The sequence below is a fragment of the Notechis scutatus genome, chromosome Z (assembly GCF_049901735.1).
Source record: "Notechis scutatus isolate UNSWTSFEM ecotype Mainland chromosome Z, rNotScu1.2, whole genome shotgun sequence".
NCBI classification, from domain to species: domain Eukaryota; kingdom Metazoa; phylum Chordata; class Lepidosauria; order Squamata; family Elapidae; genus Notechis; species Notechis scutatus.
In genome coordinates, this window is record NC_142025.1 from 131,952,147 (window position 1) to 131,973,857 (window position 21,711).

Below are 21,711 nucleotides of genomic sequence, written 5' to 3' on the forward strand. Positions count from 1 at the left end.
CATTGATGGACTTTTGAGAAGCTAAGAAGCAAAGCTAAGAAACAGAGACCCCAGAACTTCTGAAAAGACTCGGCAAGTTTATTAGGAAACAGGGTCATTGCTAGGAGGAGGCGAGTCTACATTTTGTGAGGATGTGTCAACAGTGTCATTACCAGCTCCAGCCTCCTCCAGCATCTGCTTGTATTGACGCTTGAAGAACCCAACCTAGAGAGAAAAATAGAAAGAAGTGAAAGTAAGAGGAACAGAAAACAAACATGAGATTTCTCCTCCAGCAAAATGAGCATACCAGCCCTTAGCACAGGTTTTCCCAACTTTGACAACTATAGAATATGTGGACTTCAACTCCCAGAATTCTCCAGCCAGCCATGCTGGAATTCTTTTTTTTTTTTTTAAACCAAATTTTATTAATTTTTAAAGACAAACAAAACATCATTAAACATTGAAGACATTAAACCTCTTTCCATTATACATTTTTACAAGGCAGATAAAACATTGTTTTATACAATATAGTTCTAATATATCCCATTTCCACTTAAATATCTTTTAGCAGATTTCTCATTACTTCTCTTTGCTCTTAATCAGTTACACTTCTTCTATATTTATCTATTTTATAATCATCATATTCATATTTCCCTCTGTTATTATATCTCAAACAGACACACACACACAAAACACAAAAACATAAAACTTCTTTTTTAAAAAGTAGCTTGGCCCCGGATTACCTCTCTTTGTATGGACTTCAATTAAATTTATGCTCATCATATATACCATTACCTATCTTATTTACCATTCTATATCTTCATTATAACTTCCCCCCGCTTTCCACTCTTCTTAATTCTATTTTATTTATTTCATCTTAATTTAAATCATTATACTTGTATCTTTTGTCCATTCTTTTCCAATTATCCATATTATCTCATTCCCTATAGTAGAGAAAAAAAAAGATTTCTCCTGAAATCACTAATCGAAGTATGATGCCTTTCCATCACTCCCCTAAATTAACAATTAAGGTAACACCTAGTTCCCTATCTGATTCTGCTTAGTACATTCTACCTACTAATTTTTAAAAGAAAAAGAAAATAATAAATCCATAAAGTAATCAAATATATAATTAAACATTAAATCTTATAACATTCCAATTATCTATTTCAAAAACAAATGCTACAATAATAAGTTCATACTAACATCCAGACAATAGTCAATTAAACTCTATACTTAAACTAAATACTTTAAACATTCCTTTTAATATATTATTAAATCTTAAAATCTATCATTATTAAACCTTTAATGTTTCAATCTTTACTTAAGTCTTATAAAATTCTAATTTTCTATTTCTAATACAAATGCTACAATACTGTCTTATGTACCTTGCAGAATCCTTTTAAAACAAAATTATACGTTACCCTTTATCCCTAAAAAAATATTTCTTTTTAACATCTTGTTTCATACCTTTGTGGCTTCCCCCCCGCCCCCTTCTTCCTTCCTATCTTATCCCATCTGGTCTTTTTACCCCCCTTGACTTCCCCTCTCTGTTGTATTTCTCTTTTCTTTTGCTTTCTAACATTATATTGATTTTGCATCTTATTTTTCTCTTTCTTGGATGTTTTTTTAAGTCTTATGTCCTTTTTCCTTCCTCTCTTTCTCCTTCCTTTCTTAATCAACTTTGTGGATTCATTAAAGATGGCTTCTTCTTCTTCTTCTTCTTCTTCTTCTTCTTCTTCTTCTTCTTCTTCTTCTTCTTCTTCTTCTTCTTCTTCTTCTTCTTCTTCTTCTTCCTCCTCCTCCTCCTCCTCCTCCTCCTCCTCCTCCTCCTCCTCCTCCTCCATCAACTGTTGTGTTTGCTGATAAGTAGTAAACGCCATTTCTAAAAAGCGAAAAATTTCTTTCACAGCGTCTTTGCCTTCTTTCTTGATTTTACCATATTCCTCCCTCAGTTCATCAACAGAACTTCTTTTCTTCTTCTTCTTTTTTTCTTCTTCTTCCTCTTAGAACAACCAAGATAATTCAAAGCTTAGAACAATTCCCCAAGATCCCAAAGTCATCAAACAATCCAGAGCACAAAGTTCTTCCCTTCACACTTTTTCTTCCTGGGGTAATATCAATTGGAAAGGGAAAAAAAAATCAATTGGAAAGGGAAAAAAAACCCCAATCTGTATTTTAAAGTCTTATTGCGATTAACTTCCAATCTCAAAATCTTCCAGGCATCTCCTCCAACAAAATCTTAATATAGATTTTCCTTTTGTCCTCTCCCTTCCCACTTATAACAAAAAGCTTTAAATTTTTACCTTCTATAAAATAGCAGGCTTTTCAATATCCACTTGTTAATTCCATAGGGAAAGAGAGTAAACTTTCTCTTTCAGCACTTTCACTCGCCGCTTATAAATCTCTTCTGGAAACAAGTTATCTTTCAAAAAATCAGGATTTTCAGGATATTAAATGCATCTTATAGTCCCAGTTCAGCCAAAAAACTTTCGCTTCAAAACTTTCTCCTTCTTCCTCCAGCACAATCTTGTCCAGCTGCCGGCTTCTTTGTGGCGGCCATTACTGACCGCCGCTCCACCGCCTTGAGAAAAGGGGGTTATGCCGGGTGGGGAAGGGTTCTGCGAAAACCCCAAACCCCTGTCCAGATCCCCGCTGTCTTTGGCTGCCCTGTATCCTCCAGACCCGTCAGGATCGGAGGCACCAAGACGGCTAGCGCAACAGGGATTGCGCAGGATCGCGAAACCCCGCCGCCGCCGAAGCCTGGCAAACCGGAAGACTCCGCCATGCTGGAATTCTGTTGAAGTCCACGTATATTAAAGTTGCCAAAGTTGGAAAACCCTGCCTTGGTGCTTAAGAGAGCTGCCAAGACTCAGAGGGCTGTGAAAACTACACCTTGACATTTGGCCAAGGCCTTGATTCCTATCTCCAAGAAGGGTTGATAAACAGCTATATAATCCTTTGATGATAAATCTTTTGAACATGCAGACATAACTGCCTTTGTGCAGTTCAAAACATAATTGGGAAGGGTAGCAAGAACTCCATTCTCTACCCTTTCCCTCCCCAGGTTCCACTTCACCTTATACAAAGCTGCCGTTGACAGAGCTAGAAGGATTAAACCTCCAAAAGAGCTGCCAATGATAACGGGGAAGCTGTTGTAGATCTCGATCCGCTCCACCACTGTCTGCACCTGGGAATGGCAGGAAACACAAAGTCTTAGAAGTTGGACCCAATCTGGCAGCCCAGGCATCCAGGTGTCTAGGACCAGTTCTAGCCTTTAGACATCACTTTCCTCCAAGGATTGGGAAAGAAAGTCCTGAGACTCAGTTTCCTGTCTACACCTCACCTCTCCCCCTTTTTCTTTACCTGAGTTTGTGGAAAGCCCACTTGCTGTGTGTATTTTCTGTTGTTATAAGAAATCTGTGCGGAGCTCACCAAAATAATTGTCTTCTGTTGGACCTGGAAGAGAGATTCATTATTTTTGAAAGATGATGTGCTACTTGAGGAGGAGGAAGAAGAAGAAGAGGAGAAGCAAGAAGCAGAAGCAGAAGCAGAAGCAGAAGCAGAAGCAGAAGCAGAAGAAGCAGAAGCAGAAGCAGAAGCAGAAGCAGAAGAAGAAGAAGAAGAAGAAGAAGAAGAAGAAGAAGAAGAAGAAGAAGAAGAAGAAGAAGAAGAAGAAGAAGAAGAAGAAGAAGAAGAAGCTACAGAGCAAGCTGAAGCTGGAAATCCTCTTCCGCACAAGAAATTTGAAGGTCCCAACCCTGTTGATTTTTCTGCAAAGCTTTAAAAACTTGGCTATTCACCTCAGTCTGGGACTCAGAATGTGTTAAGGGCCCTGTTACTTGGCTTTACTATTATTGGATTAATCATTGTGGCTGCTGTTATTTTATGGATACTTTTATTGCTTTAATGTTTTTTTAATTGTTTTAGAAATGTAAGTTGCCCAGAGTCACTTGGGTTGAGCAGCTATCAAATAAATAAATACATAAACCAAACTTTTCTAGATTTGGGGTGGAGCAGGACTAATTGTGAATATCTCACAGTTCAAGAAACCCAGCCCTTATACCTGGGATGTCCAACTGAAATGGATATCTCCTTTGATCCTGAACTCCAGTGCCCTTTTGTGTATCTTCAGTGGCAAAACATTACACTGGATGATTTTGCAAGAAGCGGTGGAACAATCCTGGGGGATGGAGAGAGAATAAAAAGCCAAGGCCATGATAAGATCAAAGGGAGGGAATCATACAAGGGCAAAATGGCCCTTGGCAAACTGCAATTCTGCACTATTAGTCCAAAATTAAATCCAAAACGATCTTTATAAATTAGATTCTTTTTTTTCAAGAATCCTTATTCCTACCTCAGGATTCTCATATTTATTTATGTAGCATATGGCAATTCTCATAAATCAATATATACAACTTCTCTCTGAAGGAACTGCAGAATTCAGCTTTTCTTTCTAAAGAAAAGGACCAGCATGCTCACCAATTGGGGCCTTGCCTCATCTGCCAGGAGATCCTTGGCGCCTTGAGTTTCTCTCTCAGAAACACACTTGGCCACTTCAGGCTGCAGAAAAAGAGACCCAGTCCTTAGTAACAGAAGGTGATGGATGGAGCAGAAGACAAATGGGGGCATATTTTGCTTCTCCTCTGTAAGACCTTTGCTTCTCCAAATCCTAGTTTCAATTAAGTTCCAGAAGAATCTTCAATTGGGCTTCGTACATCTTCAGATCTTTAGCAGAGGTTCAACTAAAGGACTTATTTAAAACAAGCCAGGAACCCAGTTCTCATTGTTGGGGAGTGGAGGAATTGTACTGATTCAACCTGATCTAAAATAGGGTCTTCTACAAATGCACTAAACACCCACATAGATTTCCTTTCTTACCAAACCAAAGCAGGTTAATGAGTCAGAGTAGCCCAGCCTGAGGTGAAGTGGGTCAAATCACATCACAAGATGAAGTGCTTCAATAAATGTCATGGTCAGCAACCGATCCAGGGAGGCTAAATATCTCCAGCACATATTTTCCCAACCAGGGGGTTCCTCAGTGGAATGTCCACAACAAAATAATCCAAGATAGATAGCATACCTCAGAAGGAATGACTAGAGAGACATTCCAAACTGGGATCCCTTTCAGTTTTACTGGGATCCAAAATGTCACCTTGAAAGGGATGCTTCGTTCATGAAGATTCTTCACCTGAAAAAACAAAAACAAATTCTGATCGTTTTCACCAATTTTCCACCAGAAAGAAGTCCTCCCTCCCTTCCGGTGCTGTTCTCCAAGAAAGTAGGGAAAAAGTGGTAGCAGCAGAGGTCATAAAGTAGGCCATGACTTCAATTCCCAGAATTCCCTAGCCCCAGCTTTCTCCTTTTCCCACCAACCCCCAGACTATAGTTTCTTATTCCTTTTGCCCTTCACCTGATATCGATGTTCAACAATCTTTTGTGTGCCTTCTTGGCCAACGGTGAAGTTCACATACTTGGTGGATTCCTCACCCCTGAGAAGATTTAACAGAGACAAGAATTTTGGTAGAAATGGAAGATTCCAAGACAGCATCCTTGAGAGAAGGATGAGGTTTGCAGAGTCCACTTCTATTTCCTTTTTAAAATATCCATAGTCACTTACATGTTGATAAGGAGATATATTGCATATCTGACAGGCAAAGTGGCTTCATAACTAATGTCCTTGGTGCTGTTGTCCTCATTTTCACTGAACAAGTGGAAGAAAAAATGATTTTATTTAATCCAGAAATTTTAAAGCAATCTACATTATTCTATCACCTGATGATTTTTACATCTCCGTCCTCTGTAGCAAAAACGGTTTGATATAGTGTGAATCTTTAGCTCCTTTTTTCCTCTCCGTCTTGTCTGTCTTAATATGAAGCTTCCTTCATTTTTCCCATGGGGCAGTATTCTTAAAACTTTAAAATTTGTAATATTTCATAGCCCTGGAAAACTGAGCAAGAGGTCTACAGAATTAGTACAGGTAAGTTAAAAATTAAATCTCAGTATGATAAGAACACCCTACTATAGATAAGTATACAGTGTTTTTGACCTCTTTGTAAATCACCCTATTTCATCTAAATATTTTTCTGCTGCCCTTGAAATGACGAAGGAGGCCAGCAACGTTTTACAAAAATATGATTTACATTCATGCATTTTCAAACATTTGAGGATCACAATCTACCTAAATTTACCTTCTTTTAGTACTAGATCACCACTGAAGACATTAAACTTGTCCTCATGAGCCATGGCGGCACATGGTTAGAATGCAGTATCGCAGGCTAATTCTGCCGACTTCCAGAAATTCAATTCTGACTGGCTCAGGGTTGACTCAGACTTCTGTCCCTTCCAGGTCGGTAAAATGAAGACCCAAATTGTTGGGGGCAATATGCTAACATTTGTTAATTGCTCAGAAAGGGCTATAAAGTACCTTGAAGCAATATACAAGTAAGTGCTGTTGTTATTGCTATTGCTTACATATAACACTAGGCAACCTTTTTAGGTTTCATTATTTTTCTACATACTGCAGTGCATACTCAACTGCAATAGCTTCATTGACCTCAGGGTCTTCTGTTTTTTATTTCCCTAATGAGAAATTCCTAATAAGTATTCAGAGAAATCTCAGGGCACCCCAATAAGACAGCTTAAAAGCTGTGCAGTAGAGTATCTCATACTGCAGGGTTAGCATCCAAATAATTCATATCTTGAAATAATATCAGGGGGATCCTTGGTGCTCTTTGAATTTGGCTGTTTTCTTGCAAATGTTTCATTACCAAACTAGGTAACATCATCAGTGCTAGTCAAGTCTAGCACTAATGATGTTATCTAGTTTGGATAATGAAACACCTGCAAGAAAACAACCAAGCTCAGAGAACAGCAAGGACCTCTCATTTCAACTCTACAAATATTCTCCTTTATTGACAGTAATTTCAGTAACACACACACAAACACACACAAACACACACACAAACACACACACACACACACACAAACACACACACACATTATCATGGTCTTATTGTTGGCCACTACCGTCCTCCACCCTCAAAAGCAATTGAATAATGTTGGCTTTTATTAACCCATAAAATCCAGGAGCATGGGTGATACCTGTCAGCTTTGACCACAATCTGCAGGGTGTCCCCTAGGTCAGCATCTGGGGAGACATCAAAAGTAGCAACAAAAATAGCCTGAAACATGCAAAGATGGAGAGAGTAAGTGGGGTACAGCTGCAGTCCTCCTCAACTGTTGTGGCAGTCAACACAAATAGAAAAAAAGGCAGCAGTTTCCCACCTCTGCTCCACTCCAGAAAATAGGGTGGTTGATGTTACAGGTGACGTTCCAGCTGGCCGCTTCTTCCAGGGCAGGGGATGAATGGCATTGGACTCGCGTCACCTTCCTGCTGGCCTAAGACAGGAGTTACACACAAAGTTTTGAGAGGTGGAACATAATTTCAGCATTACTAGGTAGCCCAGACAGCAAACACAACCAGGTAAACAAATTCTACTTTAGTATAAAGCTACATTAACAGAATCTATCAGGTCTGAAAGTGCAGTTCTCCCAATGTCACCTTTACAGCTTGATTAAGGAGAGTCCCTACTGAACCTCTTGGTCCACCCAATATGCTGCTCTGGGCTATGCTGTCTCTTATCTGAGCAACAAAGAGCAACAAAGATGATTAGGGGACTGGAGGCTAAAACATATAAAGAATAGTTCCTGGAATTGGGTATGTCTAGTTTGATGAAAAGAAGGACTGGGGTGACATGATAGCATGCTTCAATATATTCTGTAAGCCGCCTTGAGCCACTATGAGCGAATAGGTGGCAATATAAATTTAATAATAAATAAAATAAATAAATAGTTGAGAGGCTGCCACAAAGAAGAGGGAGTCGACCTATTCTCCAAACAAAGCACTAATCAAGTGAAAACTAATCAAGGAGAGAAGCAACCTAGAACTAAGAATAAATTTCCTGGCAGAACCAGTGGAAACCATTAACCAGTGGAAAAAAACTGCCTCCGGAAGCTGTGACTGCTCCAACACTGGAAGTTTTTAAGACGAGATTGGACAAAAATTTGTCTGAAACAGTATAGGTTTCCTGCCTGAACAGGGGGTTGGACTAGAAGACCTCCAAGGTCCCTTCCATCTCTGTTATTCTATTCTATTCTGTTCTATTATATATTATTGTTTATATATAAATATATTGAATACAACAGTGTAATTGTCCTGGCATTCTGTTCTATTCTATTATCTATTTCCTAGGTATACCTAGTCTCCCTGGGTCTTTTCCCACATTCCAAGATATATAGCAATCCAACTAGATCTGCCTCTATTCTACACCTCTGCTGGCATCCTTTATTCCCTTACCTGTTGCAGCAAGGTGACTTTGCGGTAGGACAGCCCTGCAGGGTAGAAGAAGCGTAGAGTGCTGCTATAGGAGTCCTCCCCTTGGTTCTGAAGGGAGGCTGTTACAGTGAACTCGGGAGTCAAACCCACATCTAAAGTTTGCAGGCTGAGTGGGAGTGAAGGAAAGAATCTCTGTGTCCTAATTAGAAGTCTCAGATTATGAAGGTCTCACATAGGCCAGGATGTTTGATGAATCAATAAAAGAAAATCAATACTTTCAGTACTTGCAATTATAGAGGTAGTTGTAAGTTGAGAACTACAATTATAATTGTTTTTCCAATTACAACAGCCCTGAAATTAAATTGAACTTATGACTGTTTTTTACATGTATGACCATTGCAACACTCCCATGGTGAGGTGATAGAAATTCAGATGCTTGACTGACTCATATTTATGACGGTTGAAATGTCCCAGGGTCATGTGGCTCCCTTTTGCAAACTTCTGCCAAGCAAAGTCATTGGGGAAACCAGATTCATTTAACAACCATCTTACTAATTTAACAACTGCAGTGATTCACTTAACAAAGAGTTGCAAGAAAGGTCATAAAATGGGGTGAAATTTACTTACAACTGACTTGCTTAACAACAAAAAATTGGGGCTATATACAGATTGGTGTGCAAAGCAGTACTATTAATATAGCCATAAAGGAACAAATAGAAGTTTAAATTTTAAAATCTAAACCGAGTGCTAAGGCAGGGCACTAAAAAATGTTTTTGTTATAGAAACCTTCCTAAAGTTGTTACAAAGGGTAATTTGGTAAAGCATTCGGAATTTGGTAAAGCATTCAGCTAAGGTATGCATAGATCAGTGTTTCTCAATCTTGGTAATTTAAGAGGTATGGACTTCAACTCCCAGAATTCCCCAGCCAGACAGTTGAAGTCCATACCTCTTAAGTTACCAAAGTTGAGAAAGACTGCCATAGATAAAAGAAATATAAGGCAGAAGGTGTGCAATGAAATATTTCCCTTACCCTGAGAAAGTAAATGAGGTTTGCAAAATATCTTCACATAGTCCATTATTCCCACAGTTCTTCTCAAAGGGAAGCTGAAAGAAAGACACACAGAGAGTGGGGGGGGGGAAGAGGGAGAGAGAGAGAGAGAGAACTTAAAGACAAAGTACACCTCAGTTTTGATGGTTTAACTATTCCTTGAACCTTGCACCAATATTCTCTTCCTTTATGGCATTGGTTTTCTTATCCATGATAATCATTTACAGTGCAGTCACTGTACGGTAACGGAAAGACAAGTCAAAAATCACCATGAGAGTTAATGGCATTTAATAAGGGGAACCCAGAGCTCATATGCATCTGACCAACTTCTCCTTCCTTCTTGCTAAATGGAAATTTCTGAAAGTGACAACTGCTGCCCCTACTGCTCTGCTGTAGCCCCACTTGCTGCTGATGTGTGATCTTCTGTTACTACCTAACATGTCTAACTTGCTTTGTTCCTCTCCACCACTCAGTTGTGTATAGAGGAGGGGACTTACTTGATCCTACAGGTGGCTAACAATTTTACTTGATTATTTGATTAATGGCCTGCCTTTTCCTTATACAGGAGTGTCAGGTGGCGTACCTAATGCTTCCTTCTCCCATCTGTCCTCACAACAGCAACCCTATGAGGTAGGTTGGGCTCAGAGAGAGGGACTGACCCAAAGTCACTGTGGTGAGCTTCCACAGCTGAGGTGGGGACCAGATCTTGGATCTCTCTGCTTCTAAGTCCAACCTCTTCACCACTGAATGTCTATGGAGATTCTCAGTCATCCAGGTCATGGTTGTCCCAAAGGTGCTTTTTCAAAAAGCAACTGGATTTTCTCTGACTTTTCTTGAAGACGTTTCACTTCTCATCCAAGAAGCTTCCCTTCTTTCATTCCACATCCTTCCATTCTCCACCATTCACTCAGGACTGAAGAAGCTTCTTGGATGAGAAGCGAAACATCTTCAAGCAAAAACAAAATCCAGTAGCCTTTTGAAAAACCACCTTGGGGGCGACCTTCACCGCTACACACCCTGGTTTTTGGAGGGAGGGAGGGAGGGAGGGAGGGAGGGAGAGAGAGACTGCCCCAAAGACCCCGAAGGACTTCTGTGGCCAGGATGGGGGAAGAACAAGAACTTGGATCTCCCCATTCCTACTCCAACACCGTCTCACTGCTATATAACATGGTTCTTGGATTAAGAGAGATTAACCCAAAGTGCTCCGAGAAGTTTCTATGGTTGAGAAGTCTGTAGAGATTCTCAGTCATCCAGGTCATGGTGGTCCCAAAGGTGCTTTTTCAGGAGGCAAGTGGACTTTCTGGTTTTTTGTTTTGAAGACTTTTCGCTTTTTATCCAAGAAACTTCTTCATCTGTGACAGGATAGCGGGGAATAAGAATCCTTCTATTCGCCATTAGAGTTGAAGAAGCTTCTTGGATGAGAAGTGAAAGGTCTTCAACAACAACAACAAAAAACAACCCAAGAAAGTCCACTTGCCTCCTGAAAAAGCACCTTTAGGACATTTCTATGATTCAGGGTAAAAGAAAACCTGGATTTCCTAGCTCCTCGGCCAGCCTCGTAACCACAACCTTATTCCAACTTTCAGGGTGAGAGAAAGGGACTGGCCGAAAGACACTTAGTTAGCTTCCATGGCTGAGGAGGACTACAATCTGGGTTTCCTCCTCAATCCGAGTCTAACACCTTCACCACTACAACACAATGGCTCCAACTGTTGTTGGCTTTTGGGATACCATCAGAGGTGGCATTCAGCCGGTTCTGACTGGTTAATACCACCTCTGGCTGGCCCCGCCCACCGGCCCCCGCTCTTACCTCTCCTATTCTGTTGTTTATTAGCTCAGCTGATTCATGCGGCAAAGCAGATTGCCGCGCCTCAGCTGAGGTAAAAAAACAGCCCAGCTCACCAGAGGGCAGTCTCTGAGCCCTGCGCACCGCACGTGTGAAGCGCGCATTTGGTGAGCATGTGCGTTAGGCACATCTGCACAGCTCACCAGCATTTATACAGAGGGCGGTCTTTGAGCCCTGCGGACACTCACGTGAAGCACACTCTCCAAACCGGTAGGAATTTTTTTTTTGAAACCCACCCCTGGGTACCATGATAAACCTTAGGGACAGTCACCTCAGCTGTGTAGCTTGGCTTTGCCCATTTCCTCAGGATGGGCAGGAGGTCTGGGACTTTAGCGATGGACTTTCCTGTGAGGTTATAATTCAGCCTTAAAATAATGGGGGTCACGGTGTCCTCGGCGCCAACCTGAGAGAGGCAACACAGAGAAAAATACATCTAAAAATGCGTATAGTAATCAGCTCCTTCTGCAAAAAGAATGAACCACTTTTTTTGGACTTCAAGAGAATGAATTACAGGTAGTCCTCAACTTACAACCATTCATTTAGCGACCATTCGAAGTTACAATGTGACTTATGACCGTTTTTCATGCTTTACGACCATTGCAGCATCCTCATGGTCACGTGATCAAAATTCAGGTGTTTGGCAACTGGTTCGTATTTATGACGGCTGCAGCATCCTTATCACCTTTTGTGACCTTTGGACAAGCAAAGTCAATGGGGAAGCCAGATTCACTTAACAACTTTGTTACTAATTTAAAAACTGCAATGATTCTCTTAACATCTGTGGTTAGAAAGGGGCAAAATGGGGCAAAACTCACTTAGCAACATAAATTTTGGGCTGAATTATGGTCAAGGACCTACCTATCCTTTTTTTTTTTTAAGAGGCAACACCTGTTCTTGAGATGAACAACATTGCCCAGAATGCCCTCAGTAGCCAAGGGAATGCCACAAATATTTTTTCGCTGCATCCAAAGATTCTCGCTGCCCTTCCCATAAAACTATACAGCCATATGAAAGCTGCAACAACTTTAATTGCAGTAGTCCTCGACTTACAACAGTTCATTTAGTGATCATTCAAAGTTACAACAGCACTGAAACAAGTGACTTATGAGTCATGACCATTTTTCACACTTACGACAGTGACACTTTCCCCCTGGTCATGTGATTTACATTTGGATGCTTGACAACTGACTCAACTTTATGACAGTTGCAGTGTCCTGGGGGTCATGTGATCCCCTTTTGCGACCTTCTGACAAGCAATGGGGAAGCCACATTCACTCAACAACTGTGTTACTAATTTAACAACTGCAATGATTCACTTAATAACTGTGGCAAGAAAGGTCGTAAAATGGGGCAAAACTCACTTAAGAAGTTTCTCACATAAATTCTCAATTGGGATCATAAGTTGAGGACTACATATATGTATACCATACGTATATATATATTATCATGCACCGATCGGAATCTGACTCGGAGGAGGAAGCCAAACAGCTGACAGGAAGTGAGACTGTGGCTCTGTTGGCTGTGGAAGAAACTGGGGAAGGGCAAAGTCTGGCTGGGCAGAGCAGGGAAAAGGTAGAACAAGGGAGAGAGAATTCAGAGGAAGACCCAGGCCCATCCCCTCTTCATCCTAGGACACGCAGGGAGGAACGGAGAAGAGAGCAAGAGTGGGTTGCATGGCTTACAGGGGAGGAAAGGGCCCTGATTCCCTTCATTAGCTGCAGCTGGGAACACAGTGTATAAAAAAGGCAAGCTACATGCAGCAAGGTGTTGGAGCAAATGTGATTTTATCTTGTATCGTTGTGGCTTATCTATGTTCCTGGTGTCTTCCCAACTATGTGAGTTTTGCCATGCTTTCAAGTTTGAAATTCCTGCTCCTGCCCTGTCAGATTAATTACTTTAGTATGGTTTGTTTGGATTTTAAGTTATAGTTTGTGTGTACCTTGTTTTGGACTGAATTTTCTAGTCAGAGGCTGTTCCTGGGAGAGTTTTTCTCCAGCCAAAGGTAACCTGGACATTGGGGGCAAAATTGGAGATAATAAAGGGACTCTTATTGCTTATCTGACTGTGTTGCCTTCGTGCCATGCCCCGGGTCATCACATATATGTAGTCCATGTATATGAGGACTATATGTGTGTGTGCGTGTGTGCACGTGCACACACACACACACACACACACACACATGACATGTTCTTACCATTTTATATTTCTTATTAGGGTTTCCATGCAGTGAATGGCACAAAACATGCTCCTTGCAGAAATATTGCCCCAACTGACTTTCTGTCTTTCAGGAATCTTCAGTGAGGTTAATTACAATTCAGCACTGAGATGTATGTAGCCACACATGGAGGCAAGTTTTATGATTTACAAAGGAAGGAGAGAACTTGCTCTTGGTAATTATCTAGGTAGCTTGAGTCTTCAAGAAGAAGTGTCCCTCTGGCTCCCTGACCAGGGTGATCGAGACCAATTAAGTCCTAAGTGATTGATAAAAAAAGGCAGAATTTTTTTTGTTCTCTGACCCCAGACCTTCAGTTCCTCCAACGATAACTATGGCAAGTGTTGTATATAAACATTTGCATACTCGTAATACTACGTTCCGATTGGACAATCACTACCGCCTAGGGATTGGTGGTTAACAACATATTATGATTGGCCACCTAAATGGCGGGAGGTTTAAAATTATGCCATTGGTTGCGAGCCGCGAGCAGCCGCTATAAAAGAGGCTGCCGCGGCTCGAGTTTAGTTGAAGTTACTAACAGTTAAATAAAGAGCTGAACTCAACTCCGGTCTCGAGTCTATCTTGTTCTGGCAATAGAACACTGGCGACGAGGATGGGATTGAGAGGACAAAGACCGTAAGCACGTGGTGAAGTCGTCAAAGAGATGGCCGGAAATAATTCGCCACCCACACCATTCAACCCAGCCGAAGAGGACTGGGAATCATATATCGACAGGTTCCTGATGTTCCTAGAGAGTAACAAACTACAAGGAATCACGGACCAAAGGAAGAGAGCCGTATTCCTGATGCATTGCGGACCTACCATTTTTAAAATGGCCGAAGCATTGGCAAAACCGCATGATGTCAAACAGATGGCATGGCTGGACCTGAACCGGATGCTGAGAGCCCATTACGCGCCTGTTGTTTCCAATCTTATTCGAAGACACGAATTTTATAAACGGGATCAACGAGAAGGCGAAAGTATCGGGGATATCATAGCAGCACTAAGGGACATTGGAGGAGCATGCGAATTTCTCAACATGGACGAAGCCATGAGAGACCGCGTGGTCCTCGGATTGAGAGACACTACCCTCCAGAGCAAACTACTAAATCAACCCAACATCACCGTAAATGAAGCCATCGCTGAGGCAACCACAGCTGAGGCAGCGAAAAAATCTGTGGCAAAAATGAAGTAAATGAATACGGCCAACAGCCCAAGCCATCTGGGTATGGGGCCGATGAGAAGAAGCTGCATTCCAAAGAATTAAGGACTTAATAACATCCAAATCTGTATTAATCCAATACAGCGACACGCTACCACTGACTGTCACCTGTGACGCTTCACCATTCGGCGTAGGTGCAATACTTAGCCACACACTACCTGATGGCAGAGAGGCACCGATCACCTTTTATTCCAAAACGCTGTCAAAAGCCGAAAGAAACTACAGCCAACTGGACAGAGAAGCCTTGGCCTCTATCTCAGGGGTAAAACGTTTTCATGAATACCTTTATGGTAGGACATTTTCCTTAATTACCGACCACAAGCCACTGTTAGGAATCCTGGCAGGAGACAGAGCCACCCCTAACATCCTGTCTCCAAGGATGACAAGATGGTCGGAATTTCTTGCAGCCTACAACTACAAGCTCATCTATCGACCAGGAAAAGCCATACCCCACGCCGACGCACTGAGCCGCTCACCTCTACCAGACCACGACAACGACCCAGCTCCCACAACATGCACCCTGCAAATTTAAACAATATCGAAACTGCCCATCACCGCATCGGACATCGCAAGGGAAACCGCAAAAGATGCACTAATGGCCCGACTCCTGAACTGGGTGGGGAGGGGCTGGCCGGAAAACGACAAAAATGAGACTTTTAAACCGTTCAGAACCCGGCAAACTGAGCTGTCAATTGAAAAAGGATGTATATTGTGGGGGGATAGGGTTGTTGTTCCAAGAAAATTACAGGAAGACGTGCTGAACATGTTACATGAGGGACACCCGGGCATGGTAAAAATGAAGTCCCTGGCCAGAAGCTACGTCTGGTGGCCAGGAATAGACAAAGACATTGAAACATGGGTAAAAACATGTAATAAATGCCAGACGTCCAGACCTACCCCCCCTTTAGCACCGGTCCTTGACTGGGAGACACCCAGAGGCCCCTGGTCAAGGATCCACATAGACTTCGCCGGACCCACAAAGGGATATACATTTTTAATCATCATCGATGCCTACTTGAACTGGTTGGAGGTCAGCATCATGAGTTCAACAATGACTGAAGCCGTCACTAAACAACTAAAGAAACTCTTCGCCACTCATGGATTACCAGACGTGTTAGTCTCGGACAATGGCCCACAGTTCACAGCTTTAGCTTTTGAACAATTCCTCGCAGAACAAGGCATACGACATGCCCTGACAGCGCCAGCTCACCCGGCGTCAAACGGACGGGCGGAACGCATGGTTTGATACACGAAAGAAGCATTAGAAAAACTTGAAGGGGGTGACATGCAAGACAAAATAAATACAATGCTCACAATTCAACATATAATGCCGTGCACATCAACAAACAAGAGTCCAGCTGAACTTTTAATGGGCAGAAAATTGCGAACACATTTGGACAGACTACACCCCACCTACAACCCCGAGAAGCCACCAGACTCCTCCAGTAAGTACCGCACGTTTATACCAGGCGACCTGGTATACGCGAAAAATCTTACTGGAGACCCATTGTGGTTACCGGCCACGATAACACAAATAACAGGCCCCCAGTCGTACCGATTGGAAACGACGGACGGCAGAACCTGGAAACAGCACATAGACCAACTACGGTCTTGAAACCTCGAACGCAACACCGACACACCCTGAAACACAGAGCAAACCCATACAAAACAGCCAATAAGTAATAATAAAACCAGAGGGGGGGGAAACCCTTAAATAATAAAGAAAGGGAAGACCCTCCTTTAACACGATTAAAAAGAGGCCACCAACCAGCAACAGAAAGCCCAAAAACAAATAAATACTACTTACCAACAGGCGAGTTCGAAAGAAGGGAGGTGGAGGAGAACCAGGGAAGAAGCAGCCGAGCCGACTCTACCTGCCCGAGTAAGCCAGAAGGGAGCGGCAAAGCCAGCTCAACCAACCTAACAAGGGCCAGCGGGAGCGGCATGGCTGACTCACCCTTCCAGGAGGTTCCTGAGAGAAGGACAGGAGAAACATCGATCCCGTCCGAACCGATTGAAGACAACACAGAGACTGAGCTGCGCAGGTGAAGTAGGACCCACAAAAGCCCCGCCTATTTGCGTGACTACGTCATGTAAAGTTGGATCGTACCAAGAGGGGAGGGGTGTTGTATAGACATTTGCATACTCGTAATACTACGTTCCGATTGGACAATCACTACCGCCTAGCGATTGGTGGTTAACAACATATTATGATTGGCCGCCTAAACGGCGGGAGGTTTAAAATTATGCCATTGGTTGCGAGCCGCGAGCAGCCGCTATAAAAGAGGCTGCCGCGGCTCGAGTTTAGTTGAAGTTACTGACAGTTAAATAAAGAGCTGAACTCAACTCCGGTCTTGAGTCTATCTTGTTCTGGCAATAGAACAGGAAGATCATCAGGACACAACACCAACTCACAGATATTTCAATCTGGTGATTCTGACACTTCTGCTCAAGTCCAATCGAAATGTTCGCTTGCAGGGTGGGAGACATAGAAGTGAAGGAGGCCCTGGCTTTTATTCTGTGAGAATCCAGGGTCAGGCTGTAGGAAAGCTCACTATAGATTTCATCTAGGTGGAAAAAGAAAAAAAGAGCTTCAAAACTTAGCCCATGGATTGCTGTTCTTACAAGAATGTTTACTCTCAGCAGAGTGTAAAAGTTTCATTCTGTCAGTGGAAGAATGATGGTATTTCCCTTCCCTTTACTTGTCCTTGCCCCAAGTTTTTTGATAAACGACGATGTCAACTTTTCATCTGAATGTAATAATACCCTGGGGTCCTTGGTGTTCTCTGAACTTGGTTGTTTTCTTGCAAATGTTTCATTACCCAATTAGGTAACATCATCAGTGCTAGAAAGGGAGTGGGGTTTCTGTCTGTTTACATATAAGTGGCTTGCTCTGTCAGTGTTGGTGGGAGTGATCTTGGTAGTTCCTTAAGCTGTTGTTTACTGTTTGGTTGTTTGTCTGACTTGGTGGGTCCTGGATTGGGGTGTTATTTACTGCTTGATTGATGGTCTAGTGCTAGTCTTGATGTTAATCTGCTTAACTGGGTGTTGATTGCTGGAGAAGTGGTATATTGGAGGCTTAAAAAAAACTTTTGAGTTGTCTCTTTTGAATGATATGTAGATGTTGTTTATGTCTATGTGCCTGTTGATGTTGATTTGTCTCAGCGACGGGTTTCCAGGAACTCTCTAATGTTTTTTGGACTTGTCTAGGATGCTCACAGTTTCCCAGTTAAAACTATGGTGAAATCTGTCCCTATGCTGTGTAATTAAGGAGTTTTCATCATGTCTGCAAGAAGACAACCAACTTCAGAGACCACCAAGGACTCCAAGCTTAATCCTGAGCTACAATTATTCTCTTCTAATGTAATAATAATAATGAATAATCTGGGACACAAAAGCCATCTTCCAAATTTTCAGCAAAATACAATTGGTGACAGATTCCCTTACTTTTACCCAATATCTAATACAAGGGAGATATGAGCCATGTTGTGAGCAAGGGAATTATTAAAATGTGGAAGTTAAATGAAGAGTTAAAATAAGACATAATGGTAACTGATATCTGTCAGGCCAATGTTTCTCAATTTGATCACTTTAAGATGTATGGACTTCAACTCACAGAATTCCAAGCTGGCTGGGGAATTCTGGGAGCGGAAGTCCACACATCTCCAAATTGCTAGGGTTGAAAAACACTGTGTTAGATTCTTCAATGCAGGAGGTGGTGTGTGGGAGGTTCCCTCAGTAAATACGAAGAAATATTAGAAAAGCCGAACCAACAACATGCTGTTGGGAGCAGGAGGCCAATAAGAAGGTTACATTACACACTTCTTTTGCATATTTAAATCAACACTGCATGGGTTTGAAGGATGTGGATTGCTGTAGGACCCCAAAGGACTACACCGTTTCCCATCACCTAGGAAATCCTGAGTGACTTTCGAAATGGTAAAGCACACTTCTGCCATGCTGGTCACATTCTCCTGAGATGTTGGCCTCTGCCATTGGAAGACTGAGGTTGGGATGGAAGGTGGGTGGAACACGATGGAGACCTTCACTTGCAGAACAGGACGAGACCTGGAAGCAAGAAGAGAAGGGAAGATCATTTTCATTAAGATACTGTATGATCAGGACTCAGCATCCAACATGAGCTAGCATAAAACATATAAGCCAATGTTTCGCAACCTTGGCAACTTTAAGACATCTAGATTTCAACTTCCAGAATCCCCCAGTCTGTCTGTTTTCCTTTCAGTCAGAGAATTCTGGGAGTTGAAGTCCAGAATTCTTAAAGTTGCCAAGGTTGATAAACACCCATCACAGCTACTGCCTTCCCAATCTCTGAGGAGAATTTTTTTACCACATAGTAAGTGGTGTCAACTGTTAAGTTTGGAGAATAATGGAGACCAGACATCTGACCAGTGACTTCAACTCTTTAATAACAGTAATAGAACAGAACAGAGCAAGACTATGGGCAGCAGTAGCCCCTTTTATAGGGTTGGCTGCTACCCTTTTAACCAATACTAAGTGCATCAAGTTCAAACTAATAACCAATAAGAAGTGTCCTTAAGATTGGCCAATCAGAGGCTTGTTATGAACCAATCCTTGTTCATTGTTTAAGGACCAATCAAATGTGCAGGCTTCCAAACCCTGCTTTGCATTTAGGTTTAGTAATTTTTATTCATTCACAACACCCCTCCCCCTTGGGTTCCATTTGAGGGGAGCTGTAACAAAATCTTCAAGGTAGACAGGCCGTTTGGTCTGTCTGGATGATTTCCGTGGCTCCACCGGGTTTGTTCTTAAGTCCGGTTCCGGTGGAGCATTTGGATGATCTTTATTAAGTTCTGTTTCGCTGCACGGTGATTCCGTGCTGCTTCCGCTTGTTGTTGTCTCCGCCAATCAATGTTTCTTCGGGGTTTCGCAGTTCGGTTTCCCCCGTGTTCAAGTCCCATGGAAAAGTCAACTCCCTCCCGTTTCAATCCCGGTGCTTCGGCTGGGCCATAGGGTTTCCGCTGGCCTGCTATCCGTTATATCGAAGTCAATTTCCTCGATATTTCCTCCCCCCTCAGTTGGTGAACCCGGGGAGCCATGGGCGCTGGGTAGTAATCTCGAACGGAGTTGGTCTATGTGGCGTTTCCACACCCTACCATCGTCTGTTAGCAGGCAGTAAGATTTAGGCCCAGTGAGGTGGGTAACGGTAGCGGGTATCCATAAAGGGTCGCCGGAGAAGTTTTTGGCAAAGATTAAATCGCCTACCTTAAATTCCCGGCATTTGCTGCTGGAGCCAAAAGGTTTTTCGGGTGCGTATGCGGGGTGGAGCCGGTCGAGGTGCGATCGTAGTTTCCGCCCCATAAGAAGTTCGGTGGGCGTTTTTTGGTAACGCTGTGGGCGTGATGTGCTGCAGCAATAAAATCCGATTGATTTTCTCATCGATGTTTCCAATTCCATTTTGTGGAGGGTCTTTTTTACAAACTGTACCATGCGCTCTGCACGCCCGTTCGCCACCCACGCTCAACCCAGCGTAGGATGTGTTGCAGGACCGGATCTCGTTTTGTCTCGAGTGCAATGTCTCTCGCCGTCAATGGCGGCGCGTGTAGAGTCTCAATTTGCAACGTTGTGATGGTTGGGGCTGGATCTTCAACCGATTCTGGAAGCGGTGTTCTGCTCAATGCATCAGCGTGGAGAATTGATTTCCCGAGCGGTGTTGCAAGGTGTAGTTATGCGCCACCAAGAATTCAGACCAGCGGGTCATTCTGGGGGACAATATATACGGGGTTGGTTTATTACCCGCAATAATCCCCAGTAGTGGTTTATGATCAGTAATATTGTAAACGCACGCCCATACACATATTAATGAAACCTTTTAACTGCCGCCACAATAGCTAAAGCTTCTTTATCCAACTGACTATAGTTTCTTTCAGCTTTAGCTAAAGTTCGTGAAAAAAATGCGACGGGAGCTTCTGCTCCGTTCGTAATCGTGGGCTAGGATTGCTCCAACCCCAAAAAGGTGAGGTGTCACAAGTAATAGTTAACGGCAGAGTCTCGTTGTACTGCATAAGTACAGAATCAGAAGTTAGCAATTTCTTTACTTGTTGGAAAGCGTTTTGTTCACGTTGTCCCCAAACCCACGTTGCTTTTTGTCTAAGAGTCTATGTAATGGTTCAGCTACGGTTGCTTTATTGGGTAAAAAGACGTTATAAAAATTGATAAGTCCAAGGAACGCCTGTAGATCTGCCTTGTTCCTTGGAGTGGGGGCCTTCTTAATTGCCTTTAGTTTGTCCTCAGTGGGATGGATTCCTTGACTGTCCAGGAGGTATCCCAAAAACTCCACCCTTTCGGTACATAGCTGGCATTTATTTTTCTTTACTTTGAGGCCTGCGTTTTGGAACCTTTGTAAAACTATGCGGAAACGTTTTTCTAGAATGTCCCTGTTCGGGGCGGCGATGAGCACATCGTCGAAATACGGTACGACCCCTCTTATCCCTTGTAACAGCCTTTCCATTAAGCTCTGAAAGATTCCTGGGCGACGCTCACCCCGAACTGGAGTCGGTTGCATTTAAATGCGCCCCTATGCGTGACGATAGTTTGTGCCTCCGCGGTGGCCGAATCTACAGGCAATTGTTGATAAGCCTGTGCTAGGTCTAGTTTAGCAAAAACTTTCCCGCCACCCAGGGAATGGAGCAGGTGTTGCACTACCGGCACTGGATATGCACTTTGCTGAAGTGCGTGGTTTAAAGTGGCCCGGTAGTCTCCGCAAATTCTCAGTGACCCATCAGGCTTGATAGGCGTCACTATTGGGGTTTCCCATCGGGCATGGTCGGTGGGTTCCAGCACGCCCTGTTCTATTAGTTTATCGAGTTGTTCATCGATTTTAGGTTTCAGGGCGAACGGCACCCGCCGCGGCTTAAGGCGGATGGGTGCTACCTCGGGGTTCAAGTTAAATGAGATCGGGGTCCCCTTGTACTTGCCTAGTCCGTTTGCGAAAACATCTTGGAATGCTTGCACGAGGGCTTCCTCCCAATCGTTGCTCTCGGCACGGTGGACTCCAGCTACAGTGATCCCAAGGGGTCTGAAC

At 42.9% G+C, this 21,711-nt stretch overlaps 1 protein-coding gene across 1 annotated transcript in view; it reads right to left on the reverse strand.

Annotated features, from left to right (window-relative positions):
• Nucleotides 1-6: 6 nt before the first annotated feature.
• Nucleotides 7-21,711, reverse strand: part of LOC113422512 (integrin alpha-D-like) — a 48,562-nt gene continuing 26,857 nt past the window's right edge. The window contains exons 16-30 of the mRNA XM_087947443.1: nucleotides 18,559-18,716; nucleotides 17,064-17,215; nucleotides 11,483-11,614; nucleotides 9,348-9,421; nucleotides 8,339-8,483; nucleotides 7,267-7,380; nucleotides 7,084-7,163; nucleotides 5,600-5,683; nucleotides 5,393-5,471; nucleotides 5,063-5,170; nucleotides 4,462-4,542; nucleotides 4,046-4,162; nucleotides 3,346-3,438; nucleotides 3,059-3,169; nucleotides 7-204 (exon numbers count right to left, since the gene is read on the reverse strand). Coding sequence (XP_087803569.1) covers nucleotides 82-204; nucleotides 3,059-3,169; nucleotides 3,346-3,438; nucleotides 4,046-4,162; nucleotides 4,462-4,542; nucleotides 5,063-5,170; nucleotides 5,393-5,471; nucleotides 5,600-5,683; nucleotides 7,084-7,163; nucleotides 7,267-7,380; nucleotides 8,339-8,483; nucleotides 9,348-9,421; nucleotides 11,483-11,614; nucleotides 17,064-17,215; nucleotides 18,559-18,716 — 1,651 coding nt within the window. The 3' untranslated portion in view covers nucleotides 7-81. The remainder of the gene's footprint in view (nucleotides 205-3,058; nucleotides 3,170-3,345; nucleotides 3,439-4,045; nucleotides 4,163-4,461; nucleotides 4,543-5,062; nucleotides 5,171-5,392; nucleotides 5,472-5,599; nucleotides 5,684-7,083; nucleotides 7,164-7,266; nucleotides 7,381-8,338; nucleotides 8,484-9,347; nucleotides 9,422-11,482; nucleotides 11,615-17,063; nucleotides 17,216-18,558; nucleotides 18,717-21,711) is intronic.